Source organism: Saccopteryx bilineata, chromosome 8 (genome assembly GCF_036850765.1).
Source record: "Saccopteryx bilineata isolate mSacBil1 chromosome 8, mSacBil1_pri_phased_curated, whole genome shotgun sequence".
NCBI classification, from domain to species: domain Eukaryota; kingdom Metazoa; phylum Chordata; class Mammalia; order Chiroptera; family Emballonuridae; genus Saccopteryx; species Saccopteryx bilineata.
In genome coordinates this window covers 16,078,901-16,095,906 of record NC_089497.1, presented here as the reverse complement: position 1 = coordinate 16,095,906, position 17,006 = coordinate 16,078,901, and the positions used below count along the sequence as shown (strand labels likewise).

Here is a 17,006-nt window from a genome sequence, read left to right as displayed (position 1 = left end):
TTTCAGATCACCAAAATAACGCAAATATTGCAATCAAGTGAGTCATATGCATTTTTTTTTTTTTTTGGTTTCTTTGTACATAGTGAAGTTATGTTTGCACTATACTATAGACTATTAATTGTGCAATAGCATTGTCTAAACACAACCATGCACATACCTTAATTTAAAAATACTCTATTGCTAAAAATTGCTAATATTCAAGCCTTCAGCTAGTAATAATCTTTTTGCTGGTGGAAGGTCTATGCAATGTTGATTGGTGTTGACTGATCTGGGTGGTGGCTGTTGAAGTTTGGGGTGGCTGTGGCAATTTCCTAAAATAGGACAATGGAGTTTGCCACATTCCCTCTTCCTTCTACAAATGAGGAAGGTACACTGAGCTGCTCCCGTATGCACCCTGACTGGGGAATTAAACTGGCAACCTACGCGCGCCGAGCCCACGCTCCGGCCAACCGAGTCATCAGGCCAGGGCTGAATTTTCTTCATTTTTATTTTAGAGACAAATAGAGGAAGGGAAACATGCCTTTGTTGTTCCACTCCGTCATACATTCACTGGTTGCTTCACCGTGTGCCCTGACTGGAGACTGAATCTGCAACCTTGTCGCCTCCTGAGGACACTCTTAACCAACTGAGCCAACTGGCCAGGGCCTCTAATTCTGTATTCTTTAAATATGACCAACGAGCTAGAAGCAAGTCAGTTAATGGGAATGAAAGAATATAAAGTTTCAAGTGGGGAAGAAGCTATTATTTTTAAGCCAAAAGAGAGAGCAATTTCTTGCATCATCACTTCCTTAATAAGTGGCATAGCTGAATTTCAATTTAAGGCTCTTCCCTACAGAGTTTCTCATCTAGGATAGTTCTGTCAGAAGTTCAGAAATAGCCTAAGCAAAACCATTCATATCAACCTTGGGGACCAGTTTAAGTCTTGCTTACGATTTCCAAACGCCTAGCAAAACAATGAATGACACAAGTCAAGCTGCTCTTTCCATGTAAGCTGTTACAGCAAGCTTTCTTTGGATGACTAAACTGGTTTTGTCTGCTCAGGCCATTTTCAAAGCTAGTCTCCACTTGTTTTGGATTTTAAGTTTGTTACAACTATAATCAGGAAAAATACTTTTTTTTTTTTCCTTTTCAAGGCTTAGGGAGTAAAAGTTCTTGTCCTGGTTTCTCAGCCTATGGCAACCCTGAGGATGTTACCACAGGACTGGGGTGGACGAGTCCAGGAGGCTGCGACTTCTGGTTCGATTCCCGAGGCAGGGAGAAGCTGCACTTCCGGCTAGGAGGTGAGAACTTTCCCAACGCTATCACCACGTCTGTCCCGGACTGTTTCCTGCACTGGGACGTTGCTAACAATCAAATTCTACGGACTTTGGGAAGAAAGTTTCCTTACAAGAGAACCGTATATGCACTGGAAGGGGACGCCGCCAGCGGGGGTCGTTTCAGGAAGAAAAGCGGAGAGTCTGCCCCGGAACCCAGACTGCGTCCGCGTCTGCACAGGTGCGGCTGCGTGAGGTCCCCTCGGCCCGCGTCCTCGGGCATCGCCGGGGCAGCAGGGCGGGCAGCACCGGGCCCCTCCCCGCCGGCGGACGCTGCCCGGCTATAAAGGGCCTGGCGCCCCGCCGCCCCGCGTCCTGCGGCTCCGCCCCCGCCGCCTTCCCCAGCGGCGCCCGTTCCCGCTCAGGCTCCACTCGACTCGCTCGGGCCTCGGCTGCTCGGGCTGTGGCGGAAGATGGCGGCCCCGGCCGACGGCTCGGAGGCGGCGCTGGCCTCTGCTCTGGCGGACGTGCCCGAGCTGGCCCGGCTGCTGGAGGCTGACCCGTACCTGCGGCCCTTCGCCCCGGACTTCCAGCGCAGGTACCGCCAGACTCTCCCCCCATCCTCGGGGTTGGCAGCCCGCCGTCTAGGCGTAGAGTCGGGGTTCGGGCCTCCCCTCGGCTCCTCGGCTTTTCGCCGCGTGGCCCCGCCCTCGCCGGCCCGGCCCCGCCCCTCGCTGGGTTCGCCCCGCCCCTAGTCAGGCAGGCCCCGCCCCTCGCCAGGCTCGCCCCGCCTTTGTCCCGCCCCGGCTCGCCCCCAATCTTGCGGGGGGGTGGCACCGTCTGAAGGTGGGCGTCTGGTTCCGTCTGGTATTACAGTCCTGTGGTTTCCCTGGTAGTTGTCATTAGTTTGACAACTCTGGCCTCCTAACTAAACCGAGACGCGCTAAATTAACTCCTCCCCTCCCCCCCTGCAGTCAGTGGGTCTGCGCCTATGAGTGCGCGCCTTGGCCCCCAGTGCCGGTGTCCTCGGGCGCGGGTGCGCAGGGCGGCATCGCCGCGTAGATTTCCAGACCGGGACGTGCGCCCGAGAGAGGCTGTGACTTAGCATGCGCGCCACACCCGGACTGTGTGATTGCGCTTTAAAATTTTTCTAGTTTATTTCATAGCAAATACTGTGATTTTTTTATCTAGCAGGGTTCTTCCTGGCAGCTTTTGCGCTTTCCTAGTTTATGTTCCCCACTCTCAGAGAAGGTTAACCCCGTCATGGTCAACCTCTCTCTCTCCCAACGCTGAGGAGTGAAGCGGCCAGCCGCGTTCTCCGTGTTTGGCATTGCCATCCTGGGGAGGGAGAAAGGCAAACTTCCAGAGGCCGAGTTAGGATGCTTTAGTTTTAGCTTGTTTCTTATGTTGGAGCAATAACCAGAATTGGTTTACGACAATTAAGGTGCTGGGAGAATAATGCTAGTAGTCAGCTCTACTTAAAAGTGTAGTGGTTAAGGTTATAGTAGTTGTTATACTAGTAGTTACATTTGTGAGGTAAGCACATTGTGATTTAATGGTTTCTGCCGCTCAGCGAATGTCTTGAGGATAAAAACAATTATGGCAGCAGAATATACATAGTCAAAATTTTAAGAAACAGAGAACATGTAGCTAGTTTTTGGCCAGAAGCAGCATTGGAGGTAATGAAATATGGTTGGAAAGGAGTTGAAAAAAAATATCTAAAATTCATGACCTGACATTGTCACATTAAGGAATCCAAGAGGGACACAAAGTTGAATACATCTCTTTCCAGAGCTGTGTGTCCTAATGAATGAGCCCTTTTCAAATAGTCACCTTGAGATGTTGCTCTGTTAATCAGATGATTGGGACCTTATATAAGTCAGGCGGGGAGCAGCCTTATGAAATTGCTTTCAGTATGTATACTATTGCTCTCAAAGAAACAGTTCATAATTTTCATAGTTCAAGAATGAATTTGATTTCAAAATAGTAAAAAAAAAATAGAGCAAACGATGGTGGTCAGACTTTTTTGATGTGCTTATTAATGATGGCACTATGTTCTGTAAAATAACACTTAAGACATTCATCAGTGTTGTGGAAATATTTTGTCTGTGTTGACAATCGTCCCCCTTTAAAAAAAAATGATTACAAGTAGACAGACATCCCTTGTTAAGTGTTTTTTTTTTTCTTGCTCGTAATTCACTTGAACTCCATTAGGAGTGAAGCAATTATATGATCATCTTTCATGGTTTGTCAAAGCTAATGAGAAGGACCAAGGTCAGAATACATAAATGGGGGCAATTTAGTGTTCTTGGTAACAAGGCTGGTCCAATGAGCCCTTATGCCTCACTTTGACCGGATTCTACTTCTGGCCTTGGTTCTGAGTAATTGCCGTTTTCCACACACACGTTCCATTTAGGCATATCAAGTAGTGATTTGGCATTTGGCAGCGGTAACTTTACTGTTGACATTTGAAGAATAAATAGTCCTCCTTCATAAAGTTTGGCCCTGGTTACTTTTCCTATTTTCTGTTTATTTCTAACAGCTCACCTGGGCAGTGTGCCTTTGACCTAACACAAATATAAACCAGTCAAACATTTAGGTGCAAATTGTGCTTACTAAGGATTGAAGAAAAATTGGAGTACAAATAATATATAAGAATGGTGAGGGGGGAGACAGTTTCTTCTCATTGGTGAATTGTATCATCCTTCCCCAACCAACGTATCTTCTGGTTCCTTCTCAGCCTCTTTCTGACCATTTAATATAGGAGATTCTTAGGGCCTTCCCTAGGTCGTTTTATATGTACCTACTTAATATAGATACTTTTCCTAGCATTCTCATTTATCCCATAGATTTTAGATTTTACCTGTGTACTGAGTCTGCCCATATCCCCCCCCCCCCCGCTTTTAAAGATTTTGTTGATTTTAGTGTGTTTTTTTTTTGTTTTTTTTTTGTTTTTGATTTTTCTGAAGCTGGAAACGGGGAGGCAGTCAGACAGACTCCCGCATGCGCCCGACCCGCCCGGGATCCATCTGGCACGCCCACCAGGGGGTGATGCTCTGCCCATCTGGGGCGTCGCTCTATTGCGACCAGAGCCACTCTAGCGCCTGGGGCAGAGGCCGAGGAGTCATCCCCAGCGCCCAGGCCATCTTTGCTCCAATGGAGCCTCGGCTTCGGGAGGGGAAGAGAGAGACAGAGAGGAAGGAGAGGGGGAGGGGTGAAGAAGCAGATGGGCGCTTCTCCTGTGTGCCCTGGCTGGGAATCGAACCTGGGACTTCTGCACGCCAGGCCGATGCTCTACCACTGAGCCAACCAACCAGGGCCGATTTTGTTGATTTTAGAGAGAGGAGAGGGAGAGGGTGGGGGAGGAGCATGAAGTATCAACTCCTAGTAGTTCTTCTCACATGCGCCTGGATGCCGCAAACCCAGGGATTTGAATCAGTGACGTCAGCATTCCCAGTCGGTTGATGCTTTATCCACTGCACCACCACAGGTCAGGCTGCCCACATCTGTCTTTACTCCAGATCTTTCTCCTGGTCTCAGGCATAAAAGTATCTTCATTATGATGTCGTTTAACACTCAACATGTATAAAACTGAATTTATGGGGTTTTTATACCAAACATGTTTGTCTCTATATCCTATCTCAGTGTGTGTGGTATGTTCACCTATCAACTACTCAAGTCTAAAACTTAAGAGTTTTCATTAATTACTCCTTTCCCTTCCTTTTCTCTTATCTCCAGGTGTAGTCAGTGTTAGTTAGATCTTGTTTTTCAAGTATGTGCTGCCACTCCATTTCTACTGTTTTCATCTTAAGTTACTAGCATCTCTAGCCTAAATTACAAAAACAGCCTCATAATAGTTTCCTCTTTTCAAATTTTCTCAACAGTTCCCCGTGGCTCTTAAGGTATAGTACAGACACATTCTCATGACTTACAACCTACTGAGTTATCTGGTCCCTAGCTACATTTTTAGCCTCATCTTTGGATTCTCACTTTCACTGTGTCACCATCTAATCAGGGGGAGATGGAAGGTGGAGAGGTGGAGGGGATTTCTGGGGTGCCATTCTGTAGGGACACTAAACTATTACTAGAACGAATGAAAAAAAAATGATATTCATTTTATAGATGTTTCTTTCCTAAATATCAAAGATTTTCACTTCTCATTTTGTGTAGGTCACAAGACGTTAGGGGCCTAGAAATATCACTGAATAAAAGGTGAGAGAGATCAAGAAATAGAGTATTTTCTGATCTTTATCAGAAAAGTGACTCTCTTAGTTTTATAGAAATGAATTAAGTGAACCCTTTGTTTACTTTTAATAGAAAATATTTTTTCGCTATCCCATAAAATAGAATTTAGCAAATGTTTCTGGATTATCAGGTTGAAGTGTGTCAGAATGTTATCCTGTCTTGGATGCCTCATCTTTTGTTCTATGTGTAGGTCCAGCTATGCTTTTATAGCTCTTTCTTCTGCTTCTATGTTATACGTTTACATACATGCTGCTGGGCCTGGAAGGCACAGCTTAGAGCAGGGATCCACAAACTACGGCCTGCAGGCTGCATGTGGCCCCCTGAGGCCCTTTATTCAGCCCCCCGCTGCACTTCAGGAAGGGGCACCTCTTTCATTGGTGGTCAGTGAGAGCACTGTATATGGTGGTGCTGCAAAGCGCAGCGTCACTCACGTACAGTAGTACTACTTCCGGTGACGCGGGACGCAGGTGTCACGGCTCTGGAAGCACATCATATCACTTGTTACGCTAGCAGTGACAAATAGGGAACCGGACATTGACCATCTCATTAGCCAAAAGCAGGCCCATAGTTTCCATTGAAATACTGGTCAGTTTGTTGATTAAAATTTACTTGTTCTTTATTTTAAATATTGTATTTGTTCCCGTTTTGTTTTTTTACTTTAAAATAAGATGTGCAGAGTGCATAGGGATTTATTTGTTCATAGTATTTTTTTATAGTCCAGCCCTCCAGTGGTTTGAGGGACAGTGAACTGGTCCCCTGTGTAAAAAGCTTGGGGACCCCTGGCTTAGAGATTTATTACACACTTCCCTAACTTCTCCCCATTCTTAAGCCTTCTTCCTACTGCTTGTCTACCATCTCAAACACCCTCATCCTTAGGGTGACCTTCACTACCATGTCGTTGTCTTTCTGCTTTTTTGTATCCTTCACTAGATTGTTTGCTTCTGCAGATGGGCCCTTTCTTGTTTGCTCACTGTTGTATTCTCAGTCTGTAGAACCAGGCCTGGCTTAGAGGAAACAGTGTAGTACTTGAATAAATGTCTTCTGACTCATTCTCTTTTTCATACTGTTGAGTCTTAGGTCAACCTGAAGCTAATAATGTTGGAGATGCTGGGATCGGTGGAAAGAGAGAAGCAGTAATTACGAGAAGGTTCTATGACAGTCTAAGGAAAGGGAATGTATGTTCAGATAGCTAAAGATAACCCAAGAAAATCAAGATATCATTATTAATTAGATTCTTCTGTACTCCTCAGAGACTAGAGGTTTAATCACTGAAGGAATGCAGTTGGAGAGAGCCTCAGGTCAAATTGAGTGCCCAACAAAGGGAGGAGAGGTTTTTATGTGAGCCCAAGTGTGTTACGTATTATAATTACAGTGAACGTCTCTAGTTTGTTAGAAATAAAAATAGCTTTTACTTTGGTATCTAATCAGAATCGGAAAATAGTTTAGATGTGGTGTTATAAGTAACTACACCAAAATTTTTTTTATTTATTCATTTTTTTAAATTTATTCAGTTTAGAGAGGAGAGAGAGAGAGAGAGAAAGGGGGGAGGAGCAGGAAGCATCAACTCCCATATGTGCCTTCACCAGACAAGTGCAGGTTTCAAACCGGCAACCTCAGCCTTCCAGGTCTACGCTTTATCCACTGCGCCACCACAGGTCAGGCTGCACCAAAAATTGATTCTCACAGCTCCGTAGTTTTATATCATAGCTGAACGGTACACTATTTTTTTTTTTTTTTTTGCAGTGCTTGGCTAAGTTGTGGTCCCTGAAGAAGTCAAATGTCAATGCTTCTGGAAGGCAGGGAACAATACAAATATTGCAAGGTGCAGTTAGCCAGCTCTTTGGTACCCGTCGATTCATTTGCCCTTTGCCGCTGAGATCTGTACTCACTCTGGGGCCACTCCTGAATTCTCTACAGTGCTGGGCAAGGGGCTGTGACCTCTTCTCATTTTAAGAGTGCCTTAAAATGACTTGACGGAGCCTTTTGGTTTCATTTAGGATCTGGCATCTGCTGCACTACCTCCTGAGAAGTGACATTTTATGTCAACGAGTTTTAACTGGTGTGCCACAAGAATTTTTAAAACATGCAGTACCTTGACCATTTAGTCATGGCACTGACTGACCCCTTTTCCTTTAGATTGCCACATAGAAAAATGACAATGGGCCAACATAAATATATAGGTCATAGAACAGAGTTGCTTCTATTGGTCATGACTCATAATAAGGTTGTGTCTGATTGATTAAATCTTGGCACCAGAAATCTCGATTATACAAGTATAGGTCCCTGATTTTTTAACAAGTCACTTTGAAGCAAAACAGTAGGTACCTACTATTTTTTTTTGTAAAGGAATGAAAATTGTATCAAAATATTTTTGTCATATCAGCAAAACATGTATTTGTGTGTATGTGTGTGTGTGTGTGTGTGCGTGCGTGCACCTCAGAATTTTCGCAATTAGTTTTTGTGTGCCATAAGATGGAAAAGGTTGAAAATTGCTGCTTTATGTGGTAACATTTTAGAGAATTCAGTTCCTCTCCCACCAAGCTGGCCCTAGTTTGTCAGTGAGATAATAACAACAGTCCCTGTGAAATGTGCTGTAGTTTTAGACTGAGAACTACATTATGCTACTATTATTTGAAAGCATGTATTACACTTTAATTATACCTCTATAGGTATTAAAGCAAAACATAAAAGTATTTTAATTGGATAGAATTGCTGCTACCAGATACCTTTCACTCTAAAGTAAGTTTAGTTTTTAGCAAAGAGTAGCTTCTTTTCCTGTGGTGATACCTCTCATCAGCACATACTCACTCACCATTGCTTTGAACCAGGGTTCTTCTGTGTTTTATCCAAAAGCAGCCCTGTTCTTTTCGTGTGTGTTTAGGTTAACAAGAATCCAGTACACTGACAGAAGGTAGACCTGCACCTTACACATGTTATTACGCATCTACATTCAGTCATTTATTATACAATTCCATTGCAATTTACTTGACATTATGTTATGGTGACTAACTTGTAAAACTCAATTGAGTTTTGATGCTTAAATGATCGAAATAATTTATAGTTTTTTCACATGTAAAATGGAAAAAAGATATATATATATAAATTTATATTATATAAATAAATTATATAAATAATATAAATAAAATTATTGCTGAATGACGATATTCCAAGTACAAGAACAAGTTAAGACTTGAATTTCAACTTTTGTGAGTGCTAAATAGTTTTGAGTTCAACAGAAAAACCTAATCAACCTCTATGAACCTCAGTTTTTTTTTTTCCTCTGCAAAATATGAATAGGACTCACCATGTATGTGTTTTGAGGATTAGGATGCACGTCAAGATGCTCAATAAACAAGTTAACAGTCATTTAATGATGATGATAATATTAGCAAACAAACTTTCTATCTTAAATGTTTACTAGAACATTATTTTCAGAAGATTTTCTTATTTTTAGCTTTTTAAAAACGGTGTATTCTGAAATTGACGATCAGATAAGTAATGTGACTGGTAATTTCCCTCCACTCTTCATTTCGCTAGTTGATGGCATCTTTACTTTAGGGGGTGCCTTTTTTTTTTCCAGTAGTGCAATTTTGTGAATGAGGTGAGGAGGTGGTTATTTTAATCATCATCTAATAGAGAAGGAGAAGTATATGTTTAAACTTTGCTCCTTAATTTGGAGGAAACGATAAGGCAATTGCTGGTTTACTCTGAGCTGAAGGCGAGATGAGCTTGGGATATAATGAGCACGAAGCTCCTTTTATTGAGAGAGGTAAATGCTAGCCTGCAGAAACTCCACATCACTCTGCCCTTGATCTTCCTTTTCTGTCTTTTTCTCTTCTTTCATCCAGGTGTTAAGCATTCACATTCTTGGGCATCAAACAGCTGTGGGGATTTTCTTTCTCGAACTCTAGGTGGTTGGAGGAATGGTAATATTGAGTTTACTAATAGCAGGAATAACTTTGAAAAGAAGAAGAAAAGATACATAACAGCAGCTTAAAAGTTTGCAAACTGAAAGCATTATGCAGTGGAGTCTGATCATATAAACTGTTAAGAAAAAAAAATTAAAGCCTATGACTTGCTTTCTTTTTTTTTTTTTTCATTTGATGAGTTCAGTTATTTTCAAAATGTTTGATTTTGCAACGAGATGCATAATACAAAGGAATGGAATCTTCATATGTGTTTTAGTAGGTCCATTGAACAATAAATTACAATGAGACACAATATTTGGGTGTGTACTCTAGGTCTGTAATGTAAAATATGGTAATCAGAAACCAAGTCTACAAATATACTTCTTATACAGGTGGCCTTGAGGTTTGCAAATATTTAGCAAGTGTGAATTAAATATTTCTTTTACTAATAAAATCATGTGTTAAAATATTATCAATCTAATTCATTTTCATTTCTATAAATAATAACTAGCCACAGGTTATATTTAATTATGAATAACTGCCTAAGACAGATGACTTTGTTACAGACATACTGTGAAATCTCTTACGCATTTAAGTCGGAGGAACAGAAACCCAACTCAATTTACAGACAGACCTACAAACTGAGATATTGAAAACAAGAGATTAGCGTTTTCATGAAGAAAGTAATGGCAAGTTCTTTAGTTCTTAGCATAGACGTTGTTCTTTATCTTTCAGCTTTACTGTCTTTAGTTTATGGTCTTGATTCTTATGCTTAGAAGATGGGAGGGCGCATCTAGAAGCATGCCCTAGCACACTGCGTTCATTTTAGCTGAACACCTGTTAATTTTCCTGGAGACTCCATCTAATTCTTTTGCTTCATAAATTATTGACTGGGACTGTGCCATGGCCATCCTCAGCTGAAAGTGAGCCTGCATAATCAAGTGCTTCGTTGCACACACAGCTTCCTGGGAAATGTCCTCTTGCCTCACTTATCACAGCTTCTCCGGGCTCTTTCTCTTGCTTCAAAGAAGAGAATACAACTGGCTAAAGATGAAAAGTCTAGTGAGACCATGGTGTAGTTTCTCAGCATCCTGAGAGAAGTCTGTGTTCAGCTACATCTCTCAGTATCACCAACCTCTGGGTCATGGCTTTCCTTTTACTAGACCTGACTGTATTTTCCGGGATTCTTTTCTTGGAGACTTTTGGCTGCTTTGTTTCAAAATGAGCTGAACTGGTCTCAGCCACCTGGCTCCACATCTTCTCTGTTTAATTTCGTAGATATATTGATCTTCAAAAATAGGAATGTTTTGAGAGGAAATTAATCACTAATAATTTCTTATGGCCTCTGGGTTCATTAAAAAACCATCTGATTAAGTTATTTGGAGAATATAATGTTTGGATTAGAAAGAACAGGTAAACTGCAGATGTCAGTTAATGTGTGCCTGGTTTTTAAAACACTTTTCTGTTATCTGATGACACACAAGCTTATGAGGGCTGTAGCTTTGCACTTTTCTGTGCTCTTCTTCTTAAAGCTTAAGATGTGTAACTGTCGTTCTTCACAATATACCTATCACAGCCTTTTCATATCAATAGAGGATTTTGTCATTATAAGCATGTTTACTATTTTGTTTTCCTCAATAGAAATAAAGAACAATTTGTTGAAGAATACAATTTGTGTTTCATCTCAGAATAGAAGATCGATGCTCTGGGTTCATATTTTTTTTCCTTTTCTGAGAGGTTATTGGTGTATTTTTTCCTTTTCTGAGAGGTTATTGGTGTATTATCCATGACCATTCTCTACTACTATTTGGAGATCATGAGTAGCTAATGTCTGAGTTACCATACTTTTGTTTTTAATTGTTTTTCAGTCTTCTCTCAAGAGGATTGGTTATTCTAGATTCTAGAGGTTCAAAAACTAGCTCATATTTTTCAGCTCTTATCTTTGGTACTTTTATTTATTTATTTTAACAGATACAGGTTTTTCATCCTCTTGACCATTTCAGTTTTTCCAGCTAGCAATGCTGTTCTGTTATTTTAAGTTGTCCTGGCTAGTGATTGGACTGTAGTGAAACTAATTGATCTCTTTTTGCTTTTCTTCCATAAAGTACCCTTTATTGAAAACTGTACACTATCCTTGCATATTAGGTACACGTCTACTCACAAATACAACACAGAAGCAGGGAGTACTGAGAAACAAGAGTGTTATAAAAACTTAGATTTTGTTGTAGTGGGTTCAGAGTACCCACTACTGTTAGAGAACACTAAAATACATCATGAACTTAGACAATTGTAAGTTTGTGTTAGATTGGATTTTTAAAAGAAAAATTATTTTGAAATAATTTTAAACTCACAGGAAATTGCAAAAATTGTACTGAGAAGGCTTCTGTTCCCTTTGGCCGTCTTGCCTCTGTGGTAATATCTTGCTTAACTCTATATATTACAGTATCAAAACCAGGCCATTGACATTGCTATAATCTATGGAACTCATTCAGATTTCACTAGTTTTTATATGCTCTTATTTGATTGTATACTTCTTTGCAGTTTTATCACCAGTGTATATTATTAACCACCACCAAAATGAAGATTCATAACTGTCCCATCACCAAAAGAACCCCCTCATTTTTTTAATATTTAAACTATCCCTCTCTCTCCACCCCTAACTTTGGAAATCTCTAATCTGTTTACCATCTGTATGACTTTTTTTTTTTTGGATGTGATATACATTCAATCATATATTTTTCACTCAGCCGAGTTCCCTTGAGATCTGTCCAAGTTGATTGTAGCAAGTTTGTTCATTTTTGTCACTAAATAGTACTTCATTGTACAGGTATCAAGTTTGTTTATCCATTCACTTGTTGAAGATCATTGGGATTCGTTCTAATTTTTGGCTTTGAAAAATATTCCCATAAAAAACTAAGATATGAATGATTATGTCTGAGTTTTCTTTTGGGGGGAGAAATGCCTAGAAGTGTGATTAATAGGTTATATGGAAAGTATATGTTTAGTTTTATAAAAAAATTGCCAAACTATTTTTCATAGTGTCTGTACCATTTGCATCCTGACCAGAAATGTATGAGGGGTCCAGTTTATCTGCATTCTTGCCAGCATTTTGTGGTGTCAGTTTTTTTTTTTAAATAGAAACCACGCCAGGTATTTTATTTATTTTTAATATTTTGTACTTATTCATTTTAGAGAGGAGAGCGAGCTAGAGAGAGAGATAGAGAAAGGGGGGAGGAGCAGGAAGCATCAACTCCCATATGTGGCTTGACCAGGCAAGCCCAGGGCTTCGAACCAACGACCTGAGCATTTCCAGGTCGACGCTTTATCTACTGCACCACTACAGGTCAGGCTGTGGCGTCAGTTTTTTAATGGTAGCTGTTCTAATAGGTATGTAGTGATGTATTATCATGATGTTCATTTGCCTTTCTCTAACAGCTAATTTTATTGAAAATATTTTAAAGTGTTATTTGCCACCTACGTATCCTTTTTGGTGAAATGTCTGTTCATGTCTTTTGTCCATTTTTTTTTTTTTTTAAGTAAGAGGCAGGGAAGCAGAGACAGACTCCTGCATGCACCCTGACCAGTATTCTCCCAGTATGTCCCTACCAGGCAGTGCTCTGCTTGGCTGGGCCGCAACTCCATTGCTTGGCAACTGAGCTATTTTAGTGCCTGAGGTGGAGAGGACGGAGCCATTCTCAGTGCCCAGGGCCAACTTTGCTCCAACCATTCTAGCCATGGTTTCCATAGTGGAAGAGACAGTAAGAGAGAAGGTGGGGAGGGAAGGGAGTAGAAGCAGATAGGCGCTTCTCCTGTGTGCTCTGGCTGAGAGTTAAACTCCAGGACTTTCACACACTGGACCAACATTCTACCACTGAGCCAACTGGCCAGGGCCCTTTTGTCCATAATTTAACTGGACTTTTTATTTTTATTTATTTTTTTACCTTTCAATTTTAAGACTTCTTTGTATATTCTTGTACAATCCTTTGCCAGACACTAGCTCTGCAAGTATTTTCTTCTAATCCATAGCTTGCCTTTTCATTTTCTAAACAGGGCCTTCCACAGAACAAAAGTTTTTAATTTTGATGAAGTCCAGTTTATTGATTTTGTTGTTGTACCGATTGTGCTTTTGTTGCCCTGTACAAGAGTTCTTTGTTAGCTCTACGATCTAAGGTTTCCTCCAGTTTTTTTTTTCTAGAAGTTTATGTTTGACATTTAAGTCTATGATCTATTTTGAAATAATTTTTGTATACGGTTTGAGATTTAGGTTGATGTTTATTTATTTTTGCTATGGTTAAATAAGATACATTTATTGAGAAATAATTGACATACATCACTGTGTATATTTAGGGAGTATCGGACGATGGTTTGACTTACATATTTTCAGTAAGTTTAGCTAACATCTGTCTTCTCATGGAGATACAATAAATATAAAAGAAAAAAAGGGGGAAAAATGTCATCCTTCTGATGAGAACTGAGTATTTACTCTTAAAAACTTTCCTAAATGTCACATAGCAGTGTTAGCTAGTCATTATGCTGTACATTATGTCCTTGTGAATTATCCATTTAATTACCGGAAGTTTAATCACTTCTTTTTTAAGATTATGAATTGATAGATTTGCATTGGGAAGACACCTGACTAAAAAGAAATTAGTCTTTAGTCAGATCACTGAAATATATGAAGTGACATTTTCATATGTATTATAGATTATTGAAAGACATGAGAACTAATTAACTTGTCAGTTTTCTTATTTCTAAGGTTTTATTTTAACTTTTGGCTATTATCATAAGGCAGCCTCAAAACTTGAAGAAGCAGGGAGAAATAGTTTCTGATCTATACACTAGTTTATTCTCAAGTCAGTTACCTCACGTTAGCTTTTCAGGTTTTAATTTTTATATTTCTTTCTTTCATGTCCTAACAGTACTTTATTGATTTACATACAAACATATGTAGATGTTAATCTGTATAGATTAAATTTGTAATTTTAATTTGACTTTTTAGTTGTTTCTTATTTCATGTTACAGTTAGAAGTCACTTATTTGTCAGTATCATATATTTTTCAGTTCTACATTATAAATAATATTGCTTTTAGCCAGACGAAGCAGTGGCACAGTGGATAGAGTGTCAGACTGCGATGCAGAAGACCCAGGTTTGAAACCCCAGGATCGCCAGCTTGAGCGCGGGCTCCTCCGGCTTGAGTGTGCGCTCACCAGCTTGAGAGCAGGGTTGCTGGCTTGAGCATGGGGTCATAGACATGACCCCGTGGTTGCTGGCTTGAACCCAAAGGTCACTGGCTTGAAGCCCAAGGTCCCTGGCTTGAGCTCAAGGTCCCTGGCTTGAGCAAGGGGTCAGGGCACATATGAGAAAGCAATCAATGAACAACTAAGGTGCCGCAATGAAGAACAGATGCTTCTCATCTCTCTCCCTTCATGTCTGTCTGTTCCCATCTGTTCCTCTCTCTTTCTCTCTCTGTGTCTGTCACAAAAAAAGAATAATAATAAAAAAATAATATTGCTTTTAAACATATATACAGGGTGGGGAAAAGTAGGTTTACAGTTGTTCGAATGGAAAATAGTGTTTCGAGTACTCAAAATGTAAACCTGTTTTTGCCCCATCCTATCTAATGGGATACCAGGAGAAAAGATGAAATACTGCTTTTTTGAGACAACAGAGATCTTGAGACTATTATGGTAAGCGAAACAAGTCAGACAGAAAATGTTAAGAACAATATGATTTCACTACATGTGGACTATAAAACTGAAAATAACAAGTGAACAAACAAGACAAACACACAGAAACTCATAGACACAGACACAGTATGGTGGTTACCAGAGGACGGGGTAGGAGGGAGCACTGGAGGGTAAATGGGCTCAAGTATATGGTGACGACGGAAGAAGATTTGACTTTGGGTGGCGGGCACACAGTGCGACATACAGATGAAGCATCGTAGAATTGTACATTGAAACATTTCTTATTAACCTTTGTCATCCCAGTAAATTTACTTAAAAAAAACAATGCTCATTTATTTTGTCTGTTTCCTTGACTTAAATGATAAGTAAGTCTCAAAAAGTTTTTGTTTTACTCTAATTTGTAGCAATGACTTTATTAAGTCTAACCTAAGGTAATGTTAATTTTTTTATCTATCTAAAATTAGCCATTGGTTCATTTCAGTCTTAACATTTACTTTGATATTTGTCAAGATTCATTCTGCTGTTAATATATTAGAGATCTGAGCACATCAGTTTCCAAACAGAAATTAGTTAGCTGTTTAGAGGTAAAAGGTATTAGTACATTTATTTGGCAAAATTTAGAAAATACATGAGTGAGATACTTAAAAATTAACCCATCTTTAAACAGAAAAGTAAAGAGGAGCTTTTGAGGTTTTGTTTATTCTACTGTGATTACTCACCATACTGAATTTGAGATGCTAACATCAAAAAACTTCTGCCAATTTACTGACAATAAATGATCATCATCACAGGAGGAATAATTATTATTACAGTTTGTGCAGATGTCATTTTCCATGGGTCTGAGCTATGTGTTTGTAGGGAGCTCCCAGGTGACGCTGTTGTTGCTGTTTCACAGGTAATATTTTAATATTTTCACTAGCAAGGCACGGCCTGGTCCCTAGCCGCGGTTCAGAACTGAGTTTAGTAATGGACCAAATTTTATTCTGTAAATATTTATGTTATAAATATGTGTCCTGGTTGTTTTTTTTGTTTCTGTTTTTTTTTTTTAGAAGAAGTGATCCACATATACTAATTTAGTTAACTAGAGATTTTTTTTTAAAGGTCGCAGTGACTTTTTTACTTATTGTAGGTAAAGGGGGTTTATTATCAAAAATGTATTTTCTTAATTTCATTTGTGTTTTATGGCTACATGTGGTTCTTTAGGCTAACATACAGAAGGTGACTTTATAGAATTATTTCTCACACCGGTGTTCCAGCAAGTACATGGATATCTGAATCATAGGCTTTTTGTTAATTTGCCTTTGTACCTGCATTTAACATTCTTTTTGTCATAGCTATTTTGCTGTGTAGTAGTAAAAGGACAAATACGAGTAAGGTAGACTTCCTATCTGAACTCTAATTGGCGAGATGAACAAGTAAACATTGTTGCATAAAATTCAGAGTGAGACAAATGAAAGCCTACTCTATTGGGTTAGGAAAGGGGAGTGTAAACCACAAAGAAGCTTATTTGGATTGCCTTAAATTCTTAACATGATTTCTCTTTAAATAGAGGACTGAGTCTTCAAGAATGTAGACAGTGAAAAAGTCTTTTTTTTTAACATCAAAGAATATGATAGCTAAGACATTTATCTTCATTAAAACTACAATAGAGTTATTATGTGGCCTTTACACAGTTTTTGTTGCTCGTAAGTAAAAGTTTACTTGCATAAATAGTTCAGTCGCAGAAATGTGCTTGTGTAAGAATTGCAACCCTGTCTTAAGAACGGAGGGCTGGTAGTTTATAAATGGTATTTGATAAAATATCAGAACGTTTCTTTATAACAGATGAGGTCATTTTGGAAGAGATTACTGAACTATTTTTATAGGCAATGAGGCAATTCCTAAATAAACTAAGGGCACTTATTCCTGAATA

The 17,006-nt window shown here is 39.7% G+C and overlaps 1 protein-coding gene across 1 annotated transcript in view; it reads left to right on the top strand.

Moving 5' to 3' along the window:
• The first annotated feature begins 516 nt into the window (after window positions 1-516).
• Window positions 517-17,006, top strand: part of GBE1 (1,4-alpha-glucan branching enzyme 1) — a 316,473-nt gene continuing 299,983 nt past the window's right edge. Inside the window, exon 1 of the mRNA XM_066241074.1 lies at window positions 517-1,851. Coding sequence (XP_066097171.1) covers window positions 1,727-1,851 — 125 coding nt within the window. The 5' untranslated portion in view covers window positions 517-1,726. The remainder of the gene's footprint in view (window positions 1,852-17,006) is intronic.